Genomic DNA, 27,648 nt, shown 5'->3' with positions numbered 1-27,648 from the left:
CCTTCTCCCCAGCTGTTCATTAGATGAGCCACTAAAGACAGTACACTGAATAAATACTGTATCAGTGGCAATCTGTAATTCTTAAATTAGTCAGAATAGTTACTGTGCAATTAATTTCCGTTTACCATCCCCTGTGCGGCCAGATCTTTTCAGCATCTTCTTCCCACACAGCGTCAACAAGATGCTTATGAATGAGGTTTGTTTTGTGGTGGACAATAGGCTTGCTGGGTTGGCCTTTTTCTTTATCATTTTCTTTTGTATCTTCATTGCCTTGCCTTTCTGATGTGAGGCTTTGAAATGGCACTCAGAATTCTGAAATTCCACTGTGACCCCAGACTTATGTGGGAGCAACTTGGATGCTTGAAACAGCTAACACCTTGGACTGCCTTGATTCAACCAACCAGTTGTTTCTCAAAGCCAGACACACCCAGCTCCATACCTGTGACTGCAGCAACGTTGTGCCAAGTGCATACCTTCTGTCCATCTGGACTCATTCCTCAGACTCTCAACTTGAATCTAAGAACACACATCTGGGCTTGTAGCTTCTGATCACCACCACCACCACCACCAACAGCTATAAAAAAAATCCCTATATCAAAGTACAATAAAATGTCAAAAATAAGTAAAATTAATTCTAAACCAATTCTGTCTCCTTATTTTTTCTTCAAATTGTGGAACTTCCTTTTCTTCCTCCCCTGAGGTTAGGCTTGCTTTTTTATTAAATATTGGAAATAAACATCTTGCTGAGGAATAACGCGTCCAGGAATCAGTCCAGTTCTCCACATCAGCCTTTTACAGGAGAGGAGTGTAGACCAGAAGCCTCACTTTGAATAGTGAGGTGACTGGTGTATGGGCATGGGGGCTCTCTTTACTACAGCTTCCTCAGGTCACAACAGCCCTGCACTGTGAGCAGTATGTGTTCTTGACATTGGCCAGTCTCTGCCATTTAATGCAAGTGGGCCTGATCCTATCTGGACTAGCAAAGAGACAGCACCTCTAGTCAAAGTTTGCCGAGGTTTAATGGAGATTGAACAATGAGAAACTAGAAATGCCCAACTTCAGGCTTCCTAATAGGTGAATGGTATCAGCAGATACCACTGTATCAGTGGCATCAAAATAAGCTTTGTGGTTTTTAAAAACTCGTCTTGAACTAGTTAATGCACAAAGAGGGCGAGCTGGGAAATAGCCAAGACAGACTTGAGAAGGGTCTGGCATATCATTGGGATTTTCATAGCAGGTAGATGATATTGGAGGCTTTTAGAGAGGGATAATGGCACGGTCAGAGCTGAACTTGTATGGGGTAGTTAGAGAATTTGGAGAGCTAGAGGTCCAAGTGGAAGATATCTGGATCTGGAAGAGACCAGAAGCCTCACTCTGAATAGTGAGGTGACTGGTGTATGGGCATGGGGGCTCTCTTTACTACAGCTTCCTCAGGTCACAACAGCCCTGCACTGTGAGCAGTATGTGTTCTTGACATTGGCTGATAGTAAGCAAAAAAGCATACCACAATATTGTTTATAGCATTGGAAATTGAGGAGAAGAGAGTTGAGAGAGAGAGAGAGAGAGAGAGAGAGAGAGAGAGAGAGAGAGAGAGAGAGAGAGAGAGAGAGAGAAACTGTGATTTATGCAGATACACTGACATGAAGTGTAAACAATTTTAACAAAACAGATTGTGTTTCATGAATGACCAGTCTGCTTTTCATGCACTTTTTAAATGTGGTTGTTTAATTCATGTTAAGCTGTGTAATATTCCATTAAAGGGATTTGGTATACCTTCTTTAATCATACTCCTATCAAATATTTGGGTCATTTCCAATTCTATGTTATTATAAATAACATGAGATGGACATACAGGTGCATAAACCTTTTATTAGGTCTCTGATGGTTTCCTTGGACAGAATCCTAGAACAGAATTTCCATGGTCAAGGAAATGAATATTTATGGGACTTTTCCATACTGGGTGGTCAGGCCAACTTCACTTGAGTCAACACTGCCTGCCTGCAAATTTCACTCCCAGCTTTGTTGTGGTCACTAATATACTTTTGGATGCTAATTTAATGGTCAGCTCTCTGTAGTTATTTCCCCTTATCTGAGATGATAGTGTTACAAACATCCCCCCCCACACACACTCATAGTGGAAGCCTGATAGTAACAAAACCTATATACTATGTTTGCATTATTCTTATGAGTATATTTTAAATTAATTTTAATGTTTGCATAAAAATATTGGGTCATGAATGTTCACATACATATCTCATTATTTTTACTCTTATATACTCACAAACATTTATTCTTATGATAAAGTTCAGTTTATAAATCAAGCACAGTAGGAGATTGTTAGTAACCAATGATACAGTAGAACCATTGCAATAGGATGATGTCTGCTTTGGAGCTGTGATTAAGTCAAATAGTGGTGAGATGAACAGAAGCATCAAAATGCTTAATCAGTTGATTGATTAGCCATGATTACTACATAACTAATGAGTATGTTGATATATAGAGACACACACATATATGTATAGATATATAGACACACACATATATGTATAGATATATATACACACACATATATATGTATTGATATATATAGACACACACATATATGTATAGATATATAGACACACACACATATATGTATAGATATATAGACACACACATATATGTATAGATATATAGACACACACATATATGTATAGATATATAGACACACATATATGTATAGATATATAGACACACACATATATGTATAGATATATAGACACACACATATATGTATAGATATATAGACACACATATATGTATAGATATATAGACACACACATATATGTATAGATATATAGACACACACATATATGTATAGATATATAGACACACACACATATGTATAGATATATAGACACACACACATATGTATAGATATATAGACACACACATATGTATAGATATATAGACACACACATATATGTATAAATATATAGACACACACAGTATGGATACTCTGGTTAAAAGGATGGCTCACATGTTGGATTGAATTGAGTTAGACAATGTGAGATTTCACTATATTGTTCAGAATGGTGGGCTGTATATTTCTGGAATTTTCTATATAATATTTTTGACTACCACTGACCACAGGCTTATGGGGGCTATCCTTCTGTATATATTGGTTGATAAATAATACTCTGATTGGCCAGTAGCCAGGCAGAAAGTATAGGCTGGGCTACCAGATGAGGGGAATTTTGGGAAGGGGAAGGCAGAGAGAAGCCTCCAGGGAGGCACCATGTAGCCACTCAAGGAGTAGCATGCTGGAGCATTCTCCAGTAAGATCAGACTACGTAGAAATACATAGATAAATAGAAATGGTTTAGTAATTAAGAGAGAACTAGCAAGTAAGAAGCCTAAGCCATCAGCCTAACAGTTTATAATTAATATGAGTCACTGCATATTTATTTGGGATTGAAAGGTGGCAGGATCAGGCTGGACAGAAACTCCATCTACAGCAGGCAACTGAACGATGGAAGGAAAAGGGAAGGCGGAAAATGGGTGGACTCACAGTTTTAAAATTTTTAGATGCATTTGACACAATCGAACGCCATCTTGCCAGGTGCTTTATTTTTCTTTAGGTCCAAGAATGTCACAGTCTATGAATTTTATCCTCTGAAACCCCCTCCTTAACTACTTTTTGTGACTCACAATTTCTTTGCCCCATAAGTGGTGGTACATAAATCGCTTTTCTATCTGGACTGGTTTCTGCTTGCTGCCATGGTGACTGTAGGTGTCACTGCTTGTCTTGTTCAAATGTAGCTGCCATGGTGACTGTCGATGCACCCTGCTTGGTCCTGTTCAGACACAGAAGCCCTAAGGCCATTTCTTTAGGCCAGCCCACTCTTCTGAAGATGTTCCTTGTGCATTTTCCTCTAACACCATCTGAATATGAATTAGACATATGAAACCAACTCCATCTTGTCAAAGTTCTCAACCCTGTCCTTTCATGGCTTTTCTATCTCCAAAATGCTAATTCCATGTTTTCCCTCCTGTTTCTTCAGGTTCACAAATCCACCTAGCTGGACTATTTCCAATGCTTAATTATTATCAGTAAAACCAAATCCTTATAGAGGTTCAAAGCCTTTTGGAGTGTCATGTTTCGTTCTTCGACACCACATGTATTGGCTGTAAGCAGTCCATTTGGGAATTTAATTCATCATGCACCCACGATCTGGCCGCATCTGGGCACCTTTGTGCTCCATTGTGGTGTGGAGGGAGCCCTTCTCTGTCCACTCTGTCTTCTGCATCCTTTCCCTGGAATTTCCCCCTATCAATAGCTCTCTATTCAACATGGCATCCAGAGTGAAAGGATTAAAATACAGTTCTTTTTAAAAATATGTATTATATCTATTTATTTATTTATTTTATGTGTGCGTATGTGCTAAGTAAGAGGTCACTTGGCACAGTGTGTGGGTAGAGCCCAGGGGTAACTTTCAGCTCTCTGTTCTCTCATTTGACTTTAGGTTCTGAGGACTGAACTCAAGTCCTTAGAATCATGTAGCAAGTGCTATGAGCTACCTAGTTATTTCTTCATGATTGTCTTGACTTGTTTTAGTGGTTGTGCTCTGTTAACTGATGCTTATGTTAAATCCAATTGGACAGGTAGAGAGTGAAAATTAGGCTTAATACTCTTATACTATATGGGGATAGAAATTGGGAGTTGTAATCTTGGCAAATAAAAGAACATGCATAGTGGCACTAGGTAAAAGAGCATATGTGCAAAGCATAAGTATATGTTGATGTTCTATCTTTAAAATTCATGTCTAATTCGCATAGTTCAGTCATAATTGAACACAAATGCATATAAACAACTCTCAGCACAGTTCCTCAACAGTGGCACTACTAACATTCAATGACTGATATTCTGTATTGGGCAATCTTTAGTGTAAGTGTCACATGATCAGCAGCATCTCTGATTTCTACTAGCCACTTAGCAGAAGCTTCTTTGACAAGCAATTGGAAATTAGCAATTGGAAAATCTGACCACACTGTTCTCCTTATCCCTGCATGGAAAATTACCACTGGATGCTGAACAAGAAAAGAGTAAGAGAAGGGGGGTATCTGCATAGAATCTGCTTGTGTGGAAATCTATCCTCAGAAACATACCAATTACATCAGTGTGCATTGGGGTCAGTTAAGCTACCAGCTCTCTTACACTCTTTGCAAGTCCATATTGGTATTATTGCTTTATCTTATTGAACACTAAGTGCACTAAGGCTCTACCATTAGGAGTCAGTTGTGTAGTAAATCATAGCATCCCTCCTTTTCTGTTCAGAAAATAGTCTGCTTAGTCCTATTCTGAGACTCTTCTCAGAACACAGAACAGAGTTTATTTCCTGGGTTTGGGAGACATCAGGGCAGAATGAGAGTCAGAAATGTTTAGCTTTCACCAATTCCCATAGGTTGCATAAAAGAGAAACATAGACTAAGTAATTGAATAGTAACATTTGTCAATGATAATGTTAGACTCAGCCAGGAGCTTGATACCTGTCTTCCACCTGTGTCTTTTACAAATTGGAATCCACACTTAGGGCCACTGCCATTCAACTTTCTCAGAGTTTTCCTATAAAAGGCATTATAAACAAGACATGAAGATTTTGTAGCATTTGTGAGTTGATGAATGAAAAAGCTTGACCATCACTCATCTGAAACCCTGGCAATGCATTTACAGTGGATGATCTAATACCCCAGAGACTGGATGCCTACAATTACCATCCAAAAGGTGTTGGTATGTTTCAAACCACCATGGGCTGCCCTCTTCCCAGGGGTGAGATGGGAGTCACCCTTCAATGCAGCAATTTTATTGAGCAAATTGACAACTGACTGGTTTTCATTCATAGCAGAAGCAATGTTGCTATTTGCTAATAGTGTATGTACAGTTATTACCAGGCATGTAAATGCACATAAATTAATGTCAAATCCAATACATGCTGTTTTTCTCCATGATTCTTTTATATTTTTAGTTATGATGAACACACACACACACACACACACACACACACACACACACACACACACAGAGAGAGAGAGAGAGAGAGAGAGAGAGAGAGAGAGAGAGAGAGAGAGAGAGAGAAAGCTTTACATTCTTAACAATTATTCAAGACTATCACCCATACAGCAATGTATAATACTGAATTGTTAATATATACACACTTTGCTGCTCTACAGATCTCTAGAATTTTCTATCTTATAGCATTAGAACTTTTTACACATTGGAAGGCAACATCCTTGTTCCTCTCCCTCTTCCCCTTGTATTTGTGTGCACAGGGCAGTTGCCTTGGGTCCCTGCATCATATCTGGTCTCCACGTCCTCCCTTCTGACCTCAGTTGTACAGTTATCATGCTTTATCTCGTACATAAGGATGCTGTATATTTAGTGGCTGTGTGCCTTGCATTGTGCTGAGATCCTTTATGCTTATTTCATTTAGCCCGAACTTAACACTCTGAGGGGGCTACATTAATGCCTCCTCTTCCTGGAGATGAGAAAGGTGGAAAAATTGTGTAGCTTCCTCATGTTTTCAAGTGAGGTAGCAAACTGATCATTTGCATTCCAGACATCTGCACCTAGAATCTATCCCATTAATAATTTGCTAACCTACTCCTTCCCTTCTCCGGCACCCACTGCACATCTGTTTTTTGTTTTTCTACTTAGACAGGGTTTCACGTGGCCCAGGCTGGCCTCAATCACTCTGTAATTGAGAATGACTATGAACTCCTGATCCTCCAGGCCCTGTCTACTAAGTGGTGGCTTATAGGAATGAACCACCATGCCCAGCTCCCCAAATGCAGATTTTATGTTAGGATGAACTGGATAACGAATCAAGGCAGAAGGAAGCAAAAGGAAAACAAGACAAAGCAAAACCCTCCACTGGGATCCTTGTCCCTTTCACATTGTCAGAATCGTGCAAACACAGAATGCACAAACACCTCTACAGCCCTCACCTCTGCTCATAAGGCTACACACTAGCAATTACAAACTGAAAGGCAAAGACCCTGTGGTCCTTTGCTTCTTCAGAGACAACCTCTCTCACCTTCACCAATAGTCTCATGGCTAGTCCACAAATGCCTAGTCTACAGGTTATTTCATTGGGATGCTGTTAAAAATTCCTCTGAGGAAGAAGGATGCATACTTTCAGTTTGACAGGGCTGTTTCCACCTCTTGTACCTCTTTCATTACCTCCCTTAATGTTTGACCCCACAAAACTCCAGAAGAAAATCATAACTTAACAATAAAATTTGTGTAGCATGAGATTATTTTGTCTATATATTTGGCATAATATTGTATAAGGCATAATTACACAGCATTTTCTCTTACTTATCTTAATACTGTGCTCTCATTTTTTTTTTCTCAGCACCAACATGTAGCATGTACTTTTTCTTACTGAGTTCTTGTCCTCCAAGTCAGAGGTAGAAAGTGAGTCTACTTACAAAGGGTTTCTTTTTGTTTTTTGTTTGTTTGTTTGTTTTTGTATTTTTTTATTAGTTCAAATTAGGAACAAGTTTGTTTCACATGTCAATCCCTTCTCCCTCTCCCTCCCCTCCCCATCACCCTCCCCGACCTACCCCCAACCCTATCCACCCTCCACTCTCCAGGCAGGGTAGGGCACTCAATGGGGCTCCCCAAAGTCCACCATATCATCCTGGGCCAGGCCTAGGCCCTCCCCCATGTGTCCAAGCCGAGAGTGCGTCCCTTCACTTGGGATGGGCTCTCAAAGTCCCTTCATACACCAGGGGAAAATACTAATCCACTACCAGGGATCCCCTAGAGTGCGGAGCCCTCCTAGTTGACATCCATGTTCAGGGGTCTGGATCAGTCCTGTGCTGGCCTCCCAGACAACAGTCTGGGGTCCATAGGCTCCCCCTCTTACAAGGGGTTCCTTAAAGCTACTTTTATTTCTGCAGTGAATTTCCTACTCATGATTTAAGAAAGCACTGATGAGATGACTCTGTGTGTTTTGTGAAGCCTGCAGGATGGCAGTAGTTCAGGGAGTAATGAGGAAATTGCCTTCCTCTGGGCCTCAGTTTCCTTGTGTGTTAAATGCTAATAAGCATACTTACTTCATGGGATTTATGGGAGGTTTGGATAAAAATATCAGGTGAAATACCTGCTTAACAATGTAGGTCTGTATTTTCCTTCCTTTTATTGTTCTCAGAAAGCAAGATTGAGACATCGGAGCCAGGAAAGAGACATAGCTACTGATATTCAAGTATATAAAAGGTTTTCCGAAGAGAATGTCAGAGAAAGGTTGCAATAAAAATGTAGTCTTGCAAACAGAAGCTCCATAAAACCACTACACCCTGTCAATATGCCTTATTATATGTACATTGATTTCTATAGCCATTCACTACCAGTGAGCTATACCTTCTAAATTCATTTTTATATGTATACATGTATGTGTCTGAGGGTCTGTGCATGTGTTAGTGTTGGTGTGTACACTTCTACGTACTTATGTGTGCAAACATGAGCACACAGAGAAAGAGATAGAGCTAGAGGAAAAGAAGTCATTGTACAAGATACTTCATGGCAAACTTTATATAGAATATTGTAACTCAGGAGTTATAAAATAAAGTCCATTTAGGATGGTGGCCTTATCTTCTAATTAAAATCATAGGCATAAAGCTTTTTATTCCTATATAAAATAAGCAGTTTAATTTTCTGAACCAGGGAAAAATCATTTCCTTGCATACCACATGGCCAACCCACTGGTTAGATACCATGTGATGTGATGAGACTAGTTATGAAGCCATCATTCTCATAGTTACCTATGATCTCAACCTCCACAAGCCTGCACATGCCCCCCCCCAATGTCTTCTTGAGACAGTCAGTGCTTCAACCAGGGAACCCTCTTGTTACAATAAATCTTTCTACCAAATGCCGCCTGAGTCCCACCGCCACGTGTGAGCTTTACGCCAGCCGCCCGCCCTAGTTAGGCCCAAATAAATACACAGAAACTTGTATTAGGTTCAAAGCTACTTGTCCAATGACTAGGATTCTCATCTGTTAGCTCAGTTTCAATTATCCTAAATCTATATATTTTATAAGACTTATCAGATGCCTTATTGGCGTCCCTCTTTGCTGGTGGATCACATTGTGCCTCTGGAGCAGGAGCGGAGGGGAAAAGGGGCACGCTTCCTGTTTCTCCTTCTTTAAATATGAGTCTCACTTCATGTCTGGATCACCACTTCTCTACTACATTTCCCAGAATCCTCTTTGACTCCTAGTCCCGTGTAACTTGCTGTCTCATTGGCCAAACAGTATTTTATTTAACAATCAATAAGATAAACATACACAGTACATTCCCCATTACCCTCTCTTTTTAGAGTTCCCAGGAAGTAGAGGCTGTTGTGTGTCTACTAGTCCATGCAAGATCTTTGCCATATATTGTCACACAGGAATGAAAAAGTTATTCAACTGCATCCATATAAAGAAATAAAGAAAAAAAAAACTTGCTGCTAACTAATGATGACTTATCTCAATCATGTCAAAGCAAATAATTTGAAAAAAAAACCATAGGCTTATGTTAGAATCTGGGAAGGAACGAGAGAGAGAGAGAGAGAGAGAGAGAGAGAGAGAGAGAGAGAGAGAGAGAGAGAGAGAATTGTGAATCTCAGCAGTTAAGGAGCCCCTTTTAAACATTGATATTTAAAAATCATACTAGTTAATAGTTTATTTTCTGAAGTATAGACAAAGGGTTTTTTTGAGGGGTGGTGAGGGTGGTTTGGTTTATTTTGTATTTCAGTATCTGTGGCTTACACTTTGCGGTAACACTAGCCTGAAGGATAATTGGTAGGACACCAAAATGGGCAGAATTTTAGTAGGGAATTGAAACACTTGCACTGCAAACAATAGCAACTCAGAAATTTCTGGCTGAGTCATTCTTGTTACTATTAATAATCACAACAATCAAGGAGAAAATAGGATGTTGGTGTTCCACAGGAACAGAAGGCAGTGTTAGAGGTGTGTCTCGCTAGTAAAAGAACCACATAAAAGCCCAGCCAGACTGCATATGACTGGTAACTCCAGTGATGGTGAAGGGGACACAGGAGGATATTTAACTTTACAGACCTGCAACTAAGATCAAGTCTAGGATACTTGACACCTGTCTTAATGGATGAGTATCCTAGGAAGATGGTAAATGAAAATAAGGAAAGAAATAGAGAGTGAAAGTAGTTAGTGAGTAAGAGAGAGGGTCAAAATTTCACTACTTGTAGGGGATATAGTAGCCTACATAAGTTACCCGAAAAACTCTACCAGGGAACTCCTACAGCTGATAAACACCTTCAGCAAAGTAGCAGGATACAAAATTAACTCAAAAAAAAAAATCAGGAGCCCTACTATATACAGATGATAAATGCAAATCAGAGAAACATCACCCTTTACAATATCCACAAGCAACATAAAATATCTTGGGGTAACACTAACCAAAAAAGTGAAAGACCTGTACAGTAAGAACTTTGAGTCTTTAAAGAAAGAAATTAAAGAAGATACCAGAAAATGGAAAGATCTCCCATGCTCTTGGATAGGTAGGATCAACATAGTAAAAATGGCAATCTTGCCAAAAGCAATCTACAGATTCAATGCAATCCCCATCAAAATCCCAACACAGTTTTTCACAGACATTGAAAGAACAATACTCAACTTTATATGGAAAAACAAAAACCCAGGATAGCCCAAACAACCCTGTACAATAAGGGAACATCTGGAGACATCACCATCCCTGAGTTCAAGCTCTATTATAGAGCCATAGTACTGAAAACAGCTTGGTATTGGCACAAAAATAGACAGATAGACCAATGGAATTGAATTGAAAGCCCTGATATTAACCCACACATGTATGAGCACCTGATTTTTGACAAAGAAGCTAAATCTATATAATGGGAAAAAAGCATCTTCAACAAATGGTGCTGGTACAACTGGATTCGGACATGCAGACTATTGCACATACATCCATATTTGTCACCACGCACAAAACTTAAGTCCAAATGGATCAAAGATCTCAAAATAAATCCAGCCACACTGAATCTTCTAGAAGAGGAAGTGGGAGATACCCTTGAACAAATTGGTACAGGAGACTGATTCCTGAACATTACAACAGTGGCACAGACATTGAGGTCTTTAATTAATAAATGGGACCTCCTGAAACTGAGAAGCTTCTGTAAGGCAAAGGACACAGTCAGTAAGACAAAATGACAGCCCAAAGAATGGGAAAAGATCTTCACCAACCCCACATCTGACAGAGGGCTTATTTCCAAAATATACAATGAACTCAAGAAGCTAGCCACCAAAACACCAAACAATGAAATTAAAAAGTCGGGTGCAGAACTAAATAGAGAATTCTCAACAGAGGAATCTGAAATGGCTTAAAGACACTGAAGAAAGTGCTCAAAATCCTTGTCCATCAGAGAAATGCAACTCATAACAACTCTGAGATACCATCTTACACTGCCAGAATGGCTAAAATCAAAACACCAATGACAATCTATACTGGAGAGGATGTGGAGAAAAAGGAATACTCCTCCATTGCTGGTGGGAGTGCAAACTTGTAAGACCGCTTTGGAAATCAGTATGGTGGTTTCTCAGGAAAATGGGAATCAGTCTACCTCAAGATCCTGCAATTCCTCTCTTGAGTATATACCCAAATAATGCATGTTCATACAACAAGGGCATATGTTCAACCATGTTCAGAGCAATGTTATTTGTAATAGCCAGAACCTGGAAGCAACCTATATGGCCCTCAACTGAAGAATGGATAGAGAAAATGTGGTACATTTATACAATGGAGTACTACTCAGCAGAAAAAAGAAATGGAATCTTGAAATTAATAGACAAATGGATGGAACTAGAACAAATCATCCTCAGTGAGGTAACCCAGTCACAAAAAGACAAGCATGGAATGTACTCACTCATCTATGGATATTAGACATAGAGCAAAGGATTACCAGCCTACAATCCTCTTCACCAAAGAAACTAGGAAACAAGAAGGACTCTAAGAGAAAAATGCATGGACCCCAGAGAATGGGAAGGGGCAGGAACTTCTGAGCTAATTGGGAGCATAAGGATAGGGGAGAGGGAGCTGGCAGAATGAGAGGAGGAGAACAGGAGGGGAGAGGAGGAAATGGAGGAGCAGAAATGTTGAGTTGGGGGAAGAATAGAGGAGAGCAGGATGAGAGATATCATATCAGAGGAAGCCATTATAGGTCTGAGGAGAGATCTGGCACTAGGGAGATCTCCTGAGATCTATAAGGATGACACGAACTGACAATCTACAAAATGGTGGAGAGGATACCCTAAATCCCCTTCCTCTATAATGAGACTGATGGCTACTTTATATGCCATCCTAGAGCTCTCATCCAGTGGCTGATGGAAGCAGAGGCAGACACCCATAGTTATACATTGAACTGAACTCTGGAACCCGATTGCAGAGAGGGAGAAATGAAGATTAAATGGATTGGTACCAGGCTGGTGAATCCCACAGAAACAGCTGGCTTGAACAAGGGGGAGCACATGGACCCCAGACTGCTGTCTGGGAGGCCAGCACAGGACTGATCCAGACCCCTGAACATGGATATCACTGAGGAGGCCTAGGCACTCTATGGGGCCCCTGGTAATGGATCATTATATTTCCCTAGTGTAAGAAGGGACTTTGAGAGCCCATCCCATGTGAAGGGATGCTCTCTCGGCTTGGACACATGGGGAAGGGCCTAGGCCTGGCCCAGAATGTTGTGGTGGACTTTGGGGAGCCCCCATCGAGTGCCCTACCCTACCTGGAGAGTGGAGGGTGGATGGGGTGGGAGGCAGGTTGGTGGTTGTGGTGAGGGGAGAGAGAGGGAGAAGGAATTGACATGTGAAGCAAGCTTGTTCCTAATTTGAACTAGAAGAAAGAAAGAAAGAAAGAAAGAAAGAAAGAAAGAAAGAAAGAAAGGCTGGTGAATAATCCCATAATCACATTCAAAGGAAAAATCAAGCCAAGTGCACTATCCAAAAGACAAGAAGGAGAATCGGAGAATCAGATGAGTGTGGTGTTCTAAAAAGAGGTTGCTTCAGGAAGGATGGAGAAAGTTGCCAATACTAAAGATTGTCAGTGTCTATCTAATGGTTTTAAGCATTAGAAAGGCAATCATTTCTAAGTGAGTAAATGTCAGTAAAGCACTATGGGTAAGAGCTAAACTACATTGGACAGGGCTTGATATAGTAGTCCTTGAAATGTCTTGTCAAGAGCACAGCTTATATTTTTGGTTTAAAGGCTAGCATAAGGTGAGCTTGCCAGGACAGTGATGGAGAGCTCATCCTGGTGTTGAGGATGAGGACAACCTGGTACACTGACCAACCTAGAAACCACCCAGACCAAGAACAAGGTCTATGAGTTGGCCCTTCCCAACATCCACTGGATCTATGAGCTGCTGGAACATGTGAAAGGGCCAGTCTTTCAAACCCAAAGTTGCATGCTCTCTAAGACACAGAGCAAGCCAATAAGAAGCCTAAGCCATTTGCCAAACAGTTTAATAATTAATATGTCTCTGTGTGCTTTGGGGAGGCTAGTATGTGTTGTGTAGCAGAACCAGAATAATGACTCATTCCAATTGTCACTTTCTAGTAAGGTGTCTGGACTAAAGGGTATATTGCAGGACTCTCTGTGTCACACTCCTGTTTCCATGATGAGTTTTCTCTTTTCTTTTTCTTTTAAATGTTGTGTTATCTTGGGGGTGGTATGTTGCAATAGCAGAGGAAAGATGCAAGGGACAGGGAGATGAGTGAGATCAAATGGATGATGTGAAATCCACAAAGAACCAATAAAAAGCTAAAATAGAAACCCAAAGCAAACAAAAACCGGAATGTAACTTATACCATGTGTTTAAAGGGTATCATAAGACTCTAGCTAATAGTGAAGAAACCAAGGCTTCCACAGTTTAAGGGTTTTCCCAGGAAGCACTTTCTCATGCCACAATAGGTATAAAACTGTGGAGATGCAAACTTGCCTTTTCTGATGTCAAAGCCTTTGGATTTGTCAAAGCCTATTTCTGTCTACTTGGCTTGGATGTCAACCCTAGGGCAGCAGGCTTTTCTAAAGGACCTTTGTGGATTTGTGCTTTGGGAAATTTCTCTAACAAAGTTATTATTGACACAGGTTTTAATCATAATTCAGAATGAGCAGAACAAAGTGGAAGATCATAGGAGGGGAGGGTCCTTCCCACCTCTAAAGAAAATCGTTGATCAAAGGATGGAGGACCATCTTACACGCAGTCATGACTTCAAAGATGATAATAGTATGAGATGAAACCTTTTTTTGTATGTAGACCCCAGTCTTACACCCTGTTTCATCTTAGTAAATCTGGGGAAAACAGAATAGTGTTTATTACCTATGTTCATTTCACCCTGCTAATGCTATCTATTGTTATTTTCTCCTGTATACTTTCATTAGATCATGCTTCTCAGTGACCCTGAGATGGAGAGCAGTATATTGATCAGCTCGGATGAAGGGGCAACTTACCAGAAGTACCGGCTCACATTCTACATCCAGAGCCTGCTCTTCCATCCCAAGCAGGAAGACTGGGTGCTAGCCTACAGCTTGGATCAGAAGGTGAACAAACACTGCTTATGTTTATATATTGTTGCCCAGGTCCTTCTTTGTGAAAAGCACTTGTTTGCTCAGCTCACATTTTAGAGGGGATGGTGACATTTCATTATTCCAACCATGTTGGTTTTGTCTTTGGCAATGCACTTTATTTTCTTGGTCTTTATGTCAAACATTTAGGGGTCTGTGTGTGTATGTGTGTGTTTGAATATATGTATAAATATGTATATACTAATATATATATATATAAATATAGTATTGGCAATATTTATCTTTCATTTCATAGTCTTATAATGACTCTCTCTAACATTTAATCATTTTATTTTCCTTTCTAAACTCCTGTGAGATTGGTAAGGGAGTAGTTATTATTATGGCTTTATGATGGCAACTGTAAACAAAGGTGCAGGAAGCCAATGTTCTTGTCCATGCTCTTCCATCTTGGAACTAGAGGAGCTGGAGTTTGAATGGCTATTGTCAGGTTCTATATATATGGTGCATTCCATCATACACTGCTGTTTTGATTTGGTAAAATTTTAGTACAGTCTTGCCCTCTAAGAGTGTAAGGGAAGCTTAAAAAGTCTCTGTTATTTTCTGAAAATAAGCTAAAGGTGTAGTGGCCCCCAGAGACCTTCCCTTTAAGCTCTAAAATCCATGTGTATCTGACAATATCTCTTATATACTTCAGAAACTTCGACATCTCTTAAATAGGACTCCTGATATTTACCCACGATTGCTAGCTCTCATCTGGTATTCTCTAATTTAGCTGCAACATAAGAAGCTGGGCTACAGCATTGGTAATTTCTTTTACCTAATCCATCAAGTCAGATCTACCATTTTGACTTATTGCTGAATATCTGCTAGGTGAATTCATGGTTGAATGACTGTTTAAATGCTGCAGAACTGTACCTATTATGTTTGTTCAATGTATATTTCACAACAGAGACTAGATTATTCTTCATAATATTTCCTTCTCCCCCCCCCCCGGGACCTTAGTATGTATGCCAGCTATTATACAATAATATGGATCAGTCAGTAAAAGGGAAAAGATAATTGCAAGAACCATCTTGCATAGAGATGGTCACAGAATAGCCCAACTGGAATAGTTTCTTATCTCTACCCTCTAAGGACCCAGAACAGTTGCTCTTTAGTATCTGTTGTAAATATGTGACTGTGAATGTGTGTGTGATGTCAGCACCTTTAAACAATAACTTCAACATAACCTTTATATCTCTCGTTAGCAGAACCTCATGGCTGGCACCAGGTGCTCAATGCAGTTCCCTAAGGACACCCACATGACATTTGCAGAGCAAAAGCCATTGCAAATATGTTTCTTTCATGGCATCAAGTGGATATTGTATGAAAGACTTAGCCAAATGTCAGACAGTCTGTGAGTTTAGATGCTTAGTGTAGCCAGAAAATTTGAAGCTATAGTGAAAGAAAAATAAATTACTTGCATGTTGTTAAACGGTTGGGTGGTAATTCATTTAGATGAAGCCCAAAGCACTTAAAGTATATTTTAACAGAGGCAAACTAGGTTAGAGGCAACAGACCCCTCACACCAAGAGGTCGATAAAGCGAACGCAGTATGTCTTGTGTTATCCCGAGTGCCTTTTTCCTCCATTTCCACAGCACCAAGAATTTCAGGGGCATTGTTCCTGGAGTATGCTTGTGGAGGTAATTCCTTCAAAATCTTCTCAGACTTGATGACTATTTTTTTTTCACTTAGAATAACTATGTGTAACGTGGCAGTGGGTGTTGATGGATTTTCCTAATCACACTGCACATTTCCAGATGTATTATTCCTTCGTTACTTTTTCTTGTTGACATGTTCTGCTGAAAGCAGCTGACTATTCAGACCTCCGGCTTATAGCAACTGTGTGGCCATTCTTCCTTTGAATAAATGGCCTGAGGAGGGTTATGGAACCTGGCAACATTTGGAGGGGCGGCATAAAACATCTCTCCCTGGCTATCTGGGATGCAGGGAAGTTTTTTTCTTTTTCTTTATTTTGGGTGGTATTTCAGTGGCAGAGAGTCTAGAAGAGTGATGCTCTGCAGTAGCAAATGAAGATACCAGTGTAGCTGGGATTGATATACAAATGTGTTATTTCAGGCTAGAGCTCTCTCTGATGCGAGTGTGTGGAGGCAGCTGTTTTCTTCTAGAGAAAATGAAAAGTGCTGGCATTAAGGTAACTGCAGCATCAAAGGGAGATGTTTGTGGTGAGGAGTGAATCGATGTTTCCATTATTGTGCCTTTGATGAAATGCACTAGCAATTTCTTTAGAATCAGTAAGGCTATCTCCTTACATTGTATGTATTACAAAAGATCTAATTGAATGATATTTTAAAGGGATGATATCCAATTGCTTTACTTTTCAAACTGACACCCCAAAGCTGCAGAAGACTTGCTAGTGGATCTCATTTTGGAAAAAAAGGCACTGATGGAAAAACCATGAAGGCTTTGCCTCTTCCTTCAAAATCCTTTCTGCTTCCAGAGGAGCATGGCTGGACCATTTTGCCAATTCCTTTGCCTCTTGCATGCTGGGCTTTCCACTTCCTCCTAATTCTTTCAACAGTTCCTGCTGAGGCCTCCCCACAGACTCGCCTACCATCTTGCATTTAGAAATAAAAGGCCTCAGTACTTAGGAAACACTCAGGATTCACTCTTGGCAACAAGAATCTTTGGAGGCATTTTATATCAAGCTTTGAGCTAGAAAGAATCAAAGGCTGTAGTAATTCGTAATTGTCAAAATGGAAGTGATAAAAGCAAAGCTACTTCCATCCTCTCATCTTGCAAGCAGGCTTCCTTTTGTGGGCCATTGTGGTGTCCTGTAAAGGATAGGTTACACCTTTCTACCAACCTGTTTCCCCATTTATAGCTAAAACAGTTTATATTGTGTTCTTTGGGATTAGGTGGAAGTCCCAATAATCTTACTAAAATAGAATTTTTGAAAGAGTTTGAGATAGATTTTGAAGACAGGGGCTTGTAGAAGTAGTCACTGTTCTCATTTTATAGAAATCTGCGTGTCTAAACATACCTTGGGTTGACAAGGAGCTCAGTGTGGTTCCTTAAAAAATGGCCACATGTTTTGTGTTCACAGACATGTAACCCTCTGGTATGGGGCTTACTCATTGTGGGAGAGAGTTAAAAATAGCCAAGTTTCTGCATGAGGATCAGGGTTGCAAAGCCTCTATGACTATTTATCTTTGTGGCAAGATGAAATTAACAAATGTAGCTTGCTTTGGAGTTCAGAAAATAAGATCCAAAGAGATTTCAGATTCTATTGTTTTCAGGCACTCTGAGGCTATACTTGTCTAGAATTGCTGACAGTTTCAACCCGAAAAACAGTTTCTTAAACATTAACCAAGGTAATGAAAATGAACTGTTATAGTAGTTGGGAGCCTGCATGAAACTAAGGGATTTCCCATATCTCTCTCTCTCTCTCTCTCTCTCTCTCTCTCTCTCTCTCTCTCTCTCTCTCTCTCTCTTTTCTTCTCTCGTGTGTGTGTGTGTGTGTGTGTGTGTGTGTGTGTGTGTGTGTGTGTGTGTGTACACCACCATGGTGTGTGTACACCATGACCAGAGAGATTGCCTCCTCAATTGCTCTCCATTTTATTTTTAAGACAAGATCTCTTCATGGAACTTGCAATACACCATTTCTGCTAGATGGGTTGGTTGCTGAGCTCTGAGGACCCTCCTGTTTCCACACCCCCACCCATCCACAGCTAAATTTACAAGTGACCTGTGGCCACACCCAACTTTCACGTTAAGTCTTATTGAGCTTTTTCCGTGAGGCTGAGTACTGAACTCAGGTCATCACACTGGCACAGCAAGCACTTTACCCACTGAGGCATATCCCTAGTCCCTGCTAATATGATGCTTTCTGAGTATAAATTATATTAATTAATTAGTGTGGCTGGAGGTCAATACAAGGATTTTCGTGTATGCAAGACCAGCATCTACCAACTAAGTTATATCCAAACACCCCGATTTTAATTTTAATTGATCAATAATCCATTAATAATTATAGCACAGTGTGAATCTAAATATGTATACACCTAGTCTATTGATTAAATCAAGGCAATTAGTATATCTACCACTTTCAGAGTTAGTATTTCTTGGTAGTGAATGACAGGTTTTCTAGATCACTTCTTATCAGCTGAAAAGTAGCTGATGGATTGAGGAGCTGTTTGAGATGCTGATGCAGCTTTAGGTATGACGATGCTATGAAATAGAAGTTCCAGTTTATGTCCTGTGCAGGCTTTGCTGATTGGACCATACCTGTGGTTGCTATGCCAGGTCAGGCTCAGGTCCTATTGAATTAAATGATAGCTCTGTTGTGCAGGGCCTCAAAATTCAAAATGAAATTTAAAGTTGTGCTTCTGAAATGCTGGATACAAATGAAGCTGTGCCTTTCATTTATATTCTCACTTTAAACCCTCAGATTAAAATGTAATTGTATTCAGATCCTTTGGGATTAGCAGGTGATGATAACTTCCTCAGTAGCCATTGGCAGAAACAGGCTTTGTGTCTCTGCATCTGGTTCGGATAAAGCTGATGAGGATTAACTGGGGATGGCCGTGGTTTTGAAGCTTGTCATCCATGGAATAGAAATAGAGCAAAAGACATTTTTTTTTTTATTTAAAGGAAAATGGCATTTTTCATCATATCTTCCTCTCATAAAATCATTTGTGTATCATTTAAAAGAAAGACACACCCATTAACCTAGTCACCTGTTACAGGTGCTATTGTCTGCACAACATTTTCATCAGTGCAGTGGAGCTGTGCCCACTGTGTCATGGGTCATGAAACAGTCACCTAGGGAGTGAACGACACAGTTCATGATACCCTATGGAATTCAGAGGTTTTCGTCAATCCATGTGAGCTGAATACTGAATGGTAAAACTTGCTTAATGTAATCTATTCTGCCATGGTGGTGCCTCTAGAGAGTACCCCCATTTAGTAACAACCTCCAGGTGTTAATGCTCACAGGAATGTTATTAACTCAGAATAACCTTCAGCACAATTACAGGTCCAGTGGCCTAGGTCCTTCTCAGCCTGTGATTTTATACCAACCCTAGATTTGCTGGTCAGCTCCTCTGCCTGTAGGTATGAATTTATTCTCTTTTGCTTTTCTGCTTGCTGTAAGAAACACCACTGCCGAAAGAACTTGAAGAGGAGAGCACCAATTTCATCTTACTAGTACAGTGACTCATAGAGGAAAGACAAGACAGGAACCCAAGACAGGAACTTGAGACTTAAATACCAGAAGTGCACTGCTTTCTGACTTGTTGCTTAGCTCCCTTCCTTATGCAACCTAGGCCCAATGTCTGGATATGGCCCTGCCAAAGTGGGCTTGTCCCTCTTACATCAGTTAGCAATTAAGACAATATCTCACTGATACTCAATAGACCAACCTGATGGAAGAAACATGTGGTTCTCTCTTCCCCCATGTGTCTAGGCTGTGTCATATTGAGGATATAACCTAACTAGCACACTATAATTTAATGCACCTGACCCATTTCTTAAGGAAAAAAGGGTTTGGTAAGATCATAAAAGACAATAAATAACCCCTCATTGTGTACCACTATTCCTGTAGAGTTTTGAACAAACATCTGCTTAGTGCATATTAGGAACCAGTGACAAACCAAAGTCACAATACTGCCACATCCACTCGAGGAATCAGTGAGGTCCCTGTGATTCCTTGCTGAAGTGTGGGTGAAGGGACTGTTGCAGGAGCATGGACAACCTGGAAGCAGCTGCATCACTGAAAATCACACCCTAGCATAGGTGATGACTCCCAAAATCTTTACTCCTTGAATAACTGCGTGACTTACATGCACTTTAGTAGGTCAGAGTCTTTTCCAGGAAGCTGGTCTGGCCTGAGTCCTCTCATCAGTCTTTACTGCTTATATAAATTTGGGGATTAAGGAACCCTATTCACCTAGTCAGTTTCAGGGGCTTCCTGAGACTTAGGAGTTGTTTACTTCCTGGGTTTTCTGAAGCTTCTCTCCAGAAAGCAATGTTTTAACTCAGAGGAGATTGCTACAGTCTTGAGAGGTGGCTGTAGCTACAGGAACAGTGGGAAGTGCTGCTTTTTAGCCTTCTCTGTATACTTCTGCCTGCTTTCTCATAGACTGACTGTGTGTGTGTATGTGTTGATCCTGTGTGCTTGTGTTGTTCCCTAACTCAACCCTGTTACCTACACCCTCACCCTTGATTTCTCCTTTGCTTTTGAACTCAGGGATTCTGCTAGTCCCTCTGTGTCCTTAAGCTTTTGTCCTCCTGTCCAGGCAATATCTGTCATTCACTCTCTATGTTCTGTCTGCACTTTAACCACTCATGGTATGGTATTACATGGTTTTTAAAATGAGGATCCTGAATGGAAGGTTTTAAAGTAAATAATAATTTCTGTACAGAGAAATGTGTGTTGAGTTTAGTGAAAAAACAGTAACCCCATGAATCCAGATCCCGTTCAAGAAATTCTCATAATGCCGTGTCTGCGTTTTCCATCACAATTTTATGCCCTCTGCAGGGGCTGCTACCAGATCAGTTTTAATGTATCATGCAGATGAATTTCAGCTGCTTACATTTATGATGGAACAGACAAAAGACATATTCCTTGAAAGGATGTTTAGAAGGCTGTAAGTAAGAGAAACGAAAGAGAAGAAGAAATGCTTTAAGGAGAAACACCTAAATATCAACAAATATAGAGAATTAGACTATACCACATCCAACATTTATTGATGTTGAGCTGGCCCAGCAGATCTAGAGAATTCTTGAGGAAATTTTCAAAAATGTCCATTTGAAATTAACCAGCTTTCATTTGTAAAGATCCATTGCTTTCTAGACCAGTGCTGGCACAGTTGTAGTAAGATTCATACCCCAAAATAGTATCTATTGGTATGCAAGTGACTTCACTTCCTGGAAAACACCTTGGTAAACCTATCATGAGGCATACTCATATTCATAATTTGATACAATGAAACAATGTCATGAAGGCTTAGGTTTAATAATACTTATCAAAACCATTTATAATGGAAAAAATGGGTAGAAACACAGTGAATATTCCACATGAAGTAACTTTACAGTAAATGCATTTGATGGCCTAATATACAACCATTAATTCAATTATGATAAGCAGTGCTATTGTGGATATACATTTATGCCATATATATATATATACATATATATATATATATGTATGTGTGTGTGTGCGTGTGTGCTATATGTGTGTGTGTTTTATTAATCAAATATACAAGTGTGTAATAATACATGGTTGAAAAGTATTGAATATGAGTATGCAACAGATAAGACCCAGGACAAGGAAGGAAAGAGAAGGGAGGAAGGAAGGATGAATACAAAAAGAAGGGGTGGGAGAGGAATGGAGGAAGAAAATAAAGGGAGGAGTACTTTAGATTTTAAAATGGTAATGATAGGACTTGGTTCCAGTTCTCCCATGAAGATTAATCCAAAGTCAGGTGTGGGAATTAAATTCTAGTTGTCAAGAATGGTGGCAAATGGATCCACTCATTTAGAAGCCAAAATTCCAGCATAGATTGGTGGGAGGCTCCCCACATCCCACTCCTTCACTGAGGAGCACTTGGCAGTTTATAGCTACTGGGAAACAAGGAATCATCCTTCCCTGATTTAAGGATGTGGCCACCAGGAAGTTTCCCATAATGCACTTGATGGTCCCATATTCAAGCACATCTGGATAACGCTAATTGGCCTTAATGGACTGTTATTTTTTTAAAAATTCATGAGGTTGCAAGGGGCATATGGAGAGTTGAAGGGGTGTGCGTATGTTGATATGGTGATATTTCATTGTAAACATGTCTGTAGCTCTCAAAGAATAAAAAATGTAGTAATAAAAATTAAATTAAAGTGGAAAGAAATATCCCCAAATATCAATGGGGTTTGTTAGTGATGGATAGTATTTGTAGTAGTTTCAAATAGAATTTGTTTTCCAAATTTTCTCTGGTTCCATTTGATTGCCTTTATAATTAAAAGTGTCTGAAAGGTAATCTTCCAGGTAGAGTTCATTCATACCAAGTATAAGACAGCTCTAAGAAAGGGCTTCAGGTGTGGATAGGGTTGATTTAGGTGAAATCAGTTGAAATAGTTGTTTAAATCCATTCACCAGAGGCCCTATGTAGTAGAAGAAAAGTTTCCTGACTTCAGAATGTACGAAGCCTGAAGTCTGTCTTCCCTCTAGCTTTGTTTTTCACTATGATCCCTTTAGAACTGTAAAGCTATAGAAATGATTTTTTTCTCCCAAGAAAAACTGTGCCCTTGTTGGATATAAGCTCAATCTATATTATTTACAACTCAGACACAAATAGAGGCTTTATTATTTAGAAGGCACCAACTATAGAGAGATGCTAAGGAAGTGATTTATTCTGATAGTGTTTTGAAAGAATATTCCAGCTGTATCCCAAAATTTAATTAGCATTTGCTTATTTGATTTGACAGCTATAATGGAAACAAATACCATTGCAGCCAAGGGGTGGAATCACATCCAGGGTACTGAGTCTCATTCCTCATAACTCTTATATGGCCCGTGTTATATTACCAGCAGTCAGACATCTGGCCATTCCCTGGAAGTGGAGATGTATATCCCAAGTTACCTTCTCTTTCTTGAGCAATGGCTTTGTATGCACATGATTGCACCAAGTTCTTCTAGGAGTCTGCAAGTATAAGGGTTGCTTTCTAAATTACAGATGTATGGAAGTCTCTTGAAGGTGACACTCATTTGCTTGAGGGTGCAGAGCCACGCCTGCTCTCTGCTTTCTCTCTGGGTCTGACTGTAGTATGTCCACCATCACTTCGTCTTCCCTTGTAGGTTGACAGGTTGACAACATTCCAGTAGCCTTGGCACAGATGTCCAGCATGGGCTAGTTTACATAAGACCCCAGTTACAACGAATTCTGCAATCATGGCACCACAAAATCAGTTCTGCTGCAGCTAAACCTTTGATAAAATCAAAGGTTCCTCTGGCTTATTCCTCAGTTGATGGCACTTAACAGAGTAAAACGTGTAGGAAAAGAATCTGCTAAACCACTTACCAATTATAAGATATGGGGCCAAGTTCTTCCTAGAGTGTACAAGTCAACAAGGTAGTTGTATAGTTGATGAAATAGGGGTGGGGTGTCGACTTAGATCTGCTTTCACTGATTTGTTAAAATCTTTAGGTTAATGTATAGATTAAGGTAAATTATTTGCCATTTAAAGAGATAATGCTATGATCTAAGGCTTTAAAGGAAGCTTATGGAGACAACATCTTTAATATGGTAATGAAGATGGAAGTTGAAATCATTTAACTTCATTTACAAATCATGAATATGTATTATGTTCTAAATGAAAAGAAGGACTAAAACAGATATAGTGTTTGTTCAATTTGCTAAAGAGAAGACAATTTGTCAAGATTTTTCCCCCAAAATTCAAGCAATATGCAAATGTAGGAAAATCAGACCCCCACGTTAATTTCCCTGGCATGATGAATATTTTTATAATTCTAATTAGTAGCAGTCATTTAGTCTAGCAATTTCTCCTAGTCTATCCAATTTGAAATTAAAATAGATGCCTTGATTACCAAACTCATTAGAAAAGAAGCACCCTTTTCACCAAGCAGTTCATTTAAGATCCACACACTGAATGAAGTGTGGAGCACCGGCGTTGTCGATTGGCATAAGTGAAGTGAGGCTTCATGGGAAGCACTGGGAAGTCTTTGTACTGCTGCGTGTTTCCTGCAGTCTAATATATCATTCATTAACTATAACAAAAGCAACTTTTAAATGTCTTAATTAAGAGGAGTTTGTGCTCCTGGTGGTTTTCGTAAAGCCAAATGTCACAATTGTTTGCATTTGTAGTACTGACGTGTATGAATGTCAGGAAGATGAAGTTTGACTCTGCATTTATCACACTGATTATGTGAAGAATGGCAGGTTTAATGTGAGAGGAGAAAATTAAATTATAGAGGATTGGCTTTTTGCTTCAAATACAAGCATGCATGTTGTCCTCATGAGAATTGATGAGAGAAGTCCAGAGCTATTTCATTCATAGCAAGGGACAGAGGAGTAGGAGGAGAATGGGAAGAGGAGACAGAGGAATGGTTCTCCCCGTGTATTTCTGTTTTAATCAAGGCAGGAAGTAGTAGGTGGAGAGAAATTCTATGCAATACATTTTCATCTACTCAAAAGAGCAATAGAGATGTGTGATGGAGCAGATTGATATTCTGCCTGAGCAAAATGTGGTGGGAGTGGGAGAAGAGGAGGTACTGGCTCCCGGCCAGAGAGATGCTACAATCGGGGACTCCACAGAAGTGCTGAACTGGGTTGATAGCAGAAGGCAGTCAAGGCCAGGTTTTCAACACAAGTGGCTGTGGCGTGTATTATGATAGTGACAGTTCTGTAGACACGAGACACAAAATGGTCTTCCTTTGATTTTACTTCTCCATGTAATCCACGTGTCCACAGTTGAAACATATTTATGAATTATTTTAACCCCTTACTGACAAGAATGAAACACTCCATCACTGATTTCCATGAGAAATCCAGTTTTAGTTAACAATATTGATGTTCTGCTTGCAGACTTTGAATATTTTCATCCTTGCTGCCCCCACCAGTTTTGACAGCCAACATTTGCATTTTGAGGGCTTTCCCCAATGCCTTTGGCTGCCAAGCAACCCTATGTACAGCCTGCTATAGCAATACTGGGCATTAATACTAGGGAATAGCCCTTAGCCAATGAGCAACAGATATTTGTGAATAATATCCAGGCTCCCATTGTCATGAAGATGACAAGATAAAAAAGTGATATCTAGGCCTTGAAGGCCACTGAAAAAGGAAAAGAATTCAAAGATGGGTAAGATGAATGCTTACGTATGTATTATGGGCATTTTCTTGTAAAACCTCAATGTTTTGCTCTTGGTATTTAATTTTTGTTCTTCTTTGGTGTCTGAAAATGATGGCAGATCCTCAGGAGTTGCAGAATAATGTTTGACCTGAATGTAATCCAGGTCATCTTAAAGTACATCATTAACTTTCCCTTAGCTTGCAGGATGCAGCAGAAGCCTTCAGTTCACCATGGAGACTGTTGTAACTGGAGTTTTAATCTTCTATCTCCTTTATACAACTACTTAGGCACCAGGGAATACTTCCTCTAGCTTTACACCAAAACATTTGGTGTGTGATTTTCTCTAAGAGGCTTTCCCCTTTCTTCATTTAGATAGCTCTGTTTGAGTTTTCAAAATTCAAAGCAGGGCAGCAGAGATGGCTCAGTGGGTAAAGTGCTTGTGGTGTAAGCATGACCTAAGTGCAGTTCCCCAGCACCCGTGTAAAAGCTGCCCACAGAAGCACTCATCTGTACCCAAGGCTCTGGAAGGGTGAAGAGATATAGCTACATCCCTGAATCTGATTGGCCAGTTAGACTAGGCAATGAGGTACTCCAGGTTCAGTGGGAGACTTCATCTCAAAAAATGAGTGGAGAGTAACCAGTGGATTCTTGACATCTATCCCGTGGGACTTCATGCTTTTATACACAGGCACCTGCATGTGCATATGTGCATGCCCATATAAACATCACACACACACACACACACACACACACACACACACACACACACACACACACACACACACACACACACGCCAAAGCAAAGTTTCTTGAAGAAGCTTTCCTAGACAATCTTTATCTGTGGGATTATAGCTAAACCAAACTCAAACTTTAAGAAGGGTCTGCCTTCCACGCACCTGAGAGATAGAAATTGTCCCACATCTCTCCTGGTTCTTGCTTGCTGCCTGCCACAAGGCCAGCGGTTGTGTGCCACCACAGCCTTTTGTCATGTTCTTTAGTCTTACCCGCAGGTCCAGAATTAATTGAGCCAGTGACCCTGGGCTGAAAACGTGGCTCAAAAGGAAATTGTCCTCTTTATGTTGTTTCTTTCATATGTTTGTCAAATCAGTACAAAATCTGAATAACACAGAGTTATACTGAACATCTGGAAAAACGGCTAGAGTAACCTAAAATTTTCTTAATATTTAGAATACCTAAAGATCTTAAGTTGCTTCTGGGCAAGAGATAAAGGTAACAATTGAAAAGCAAGGAGACACATTTCAGAGTGATTCCAAAATAGAATCTGACTTAGTGTTTGCCTGTAAGTCACAGGAGATGGGGTGAAGGCTACATCTAATCAACACAAGACCTAAAAGGATGCAATTGATCATATATTCTGCCTGCCTTAGGCTGAGGGCTGCACTCCTGGTACATTCTATTCCTGACAAAGGAGAATCTTGTTTCCCCAAAGCACCAAGTAGTGGAGAGGAGGCCCCTGGAGGGACACTGTTGCCCAGGGGTACGATACAGGGTATAATCCTGCTTTTGTGTCTAGTCCTCCTTTAGTAGCTTCTCTGACATTTTGCCCCATGCCTCCCTTGGCTGCTCTGAGTGCCGGAGGCAGCTGCCAGCAGTAGCTGTCTGAGTAAGTTATTGAAACAGGCTTTTTAAAATGGAGACTTTTTAATTTGAAGTGCCTGGTGGAGATACCAGGCTTGTAATCCTGAAGCTTTGTAATAGGCAGCTAGGGAATGGATGAGGGAAAAGAGATATATTAACTTTTCTATCTTCTAACACTGGTGGACTAATATTGGACTTGAAAGTTCTCATAATTAAGATGCTGAGAAGTGGCAGAGTTCTGTCTTGAGAGTTTCCCTTGACGTGGATGGTCTCTGGGAATCTGACCAGTGGGTTGAGTCCCTTCAGGGAGCACTCCCAAGCAGCAGCTGGGCATAGTTGCAGCATGCTCTTGGCTATGGACAATTCCTTTTTCATTTTGGATGTTGAGATTATTATCTCTATTACAGATATCACAGCCGAATCATTAGAAGTAACAGAAATTTATGCCACAACTCCTGTCTTTTTTCTTTCCAGATCACTTATTTCTTGATGTCAGAGTCTAACAATTTTTTTAAAGTCTCCAGAGGAATTTTTCCTCCAGATTAATACTAGAAAAAATGAATAGGAAAAAGGAGGAAA

The 27,648-nt window shown here is 40.0% G+C and overlaps 1 protein-coding gene across 1 annotated transcript in view; it reads left to right on the top strand.

Moving 5' to 3' along the window:
• The window catches only part of Sorcs3 (sortilin related VPS10 domain containing receptor 3), a 625,100-nt gene that overhangs the window by 336,901 nt on the left and 260,551 nt on the right, over positions 1–27,648 (top strand). The window contains exon 4 of the mRNA XM_027407465.2: positions 14,463–14,621. Coding sequence (XP_027263266.2) covers positions 14,463–14,621 — 159 coding nt within the window. The remainder of the gene's footprint in view (positions 1–14,462; positions 14,622–27,648) is intronic.

The sequence above is a fragment of the Cricetulus griseus genome, chromosome 3 (assembly GCF_003668045.3).
Source record: "Cricetulus griseus strain 17A/GY chromosome 3, alternate assembly CriGri-PICRH-1.0, whole genome shotgun sequence".
Classification (NCBI taxonomy): Eukaryota; Metazoa; Chordata; class Mammalia; order Rodentia; family Cricetidae; genus Cricetulus; species Cricetulus griseus.
The sequence above is the reverse complement of the archived record's forward strand: the minus strand, read 5'-3'. Positions and strand labels throughout refer to the sequence as shown.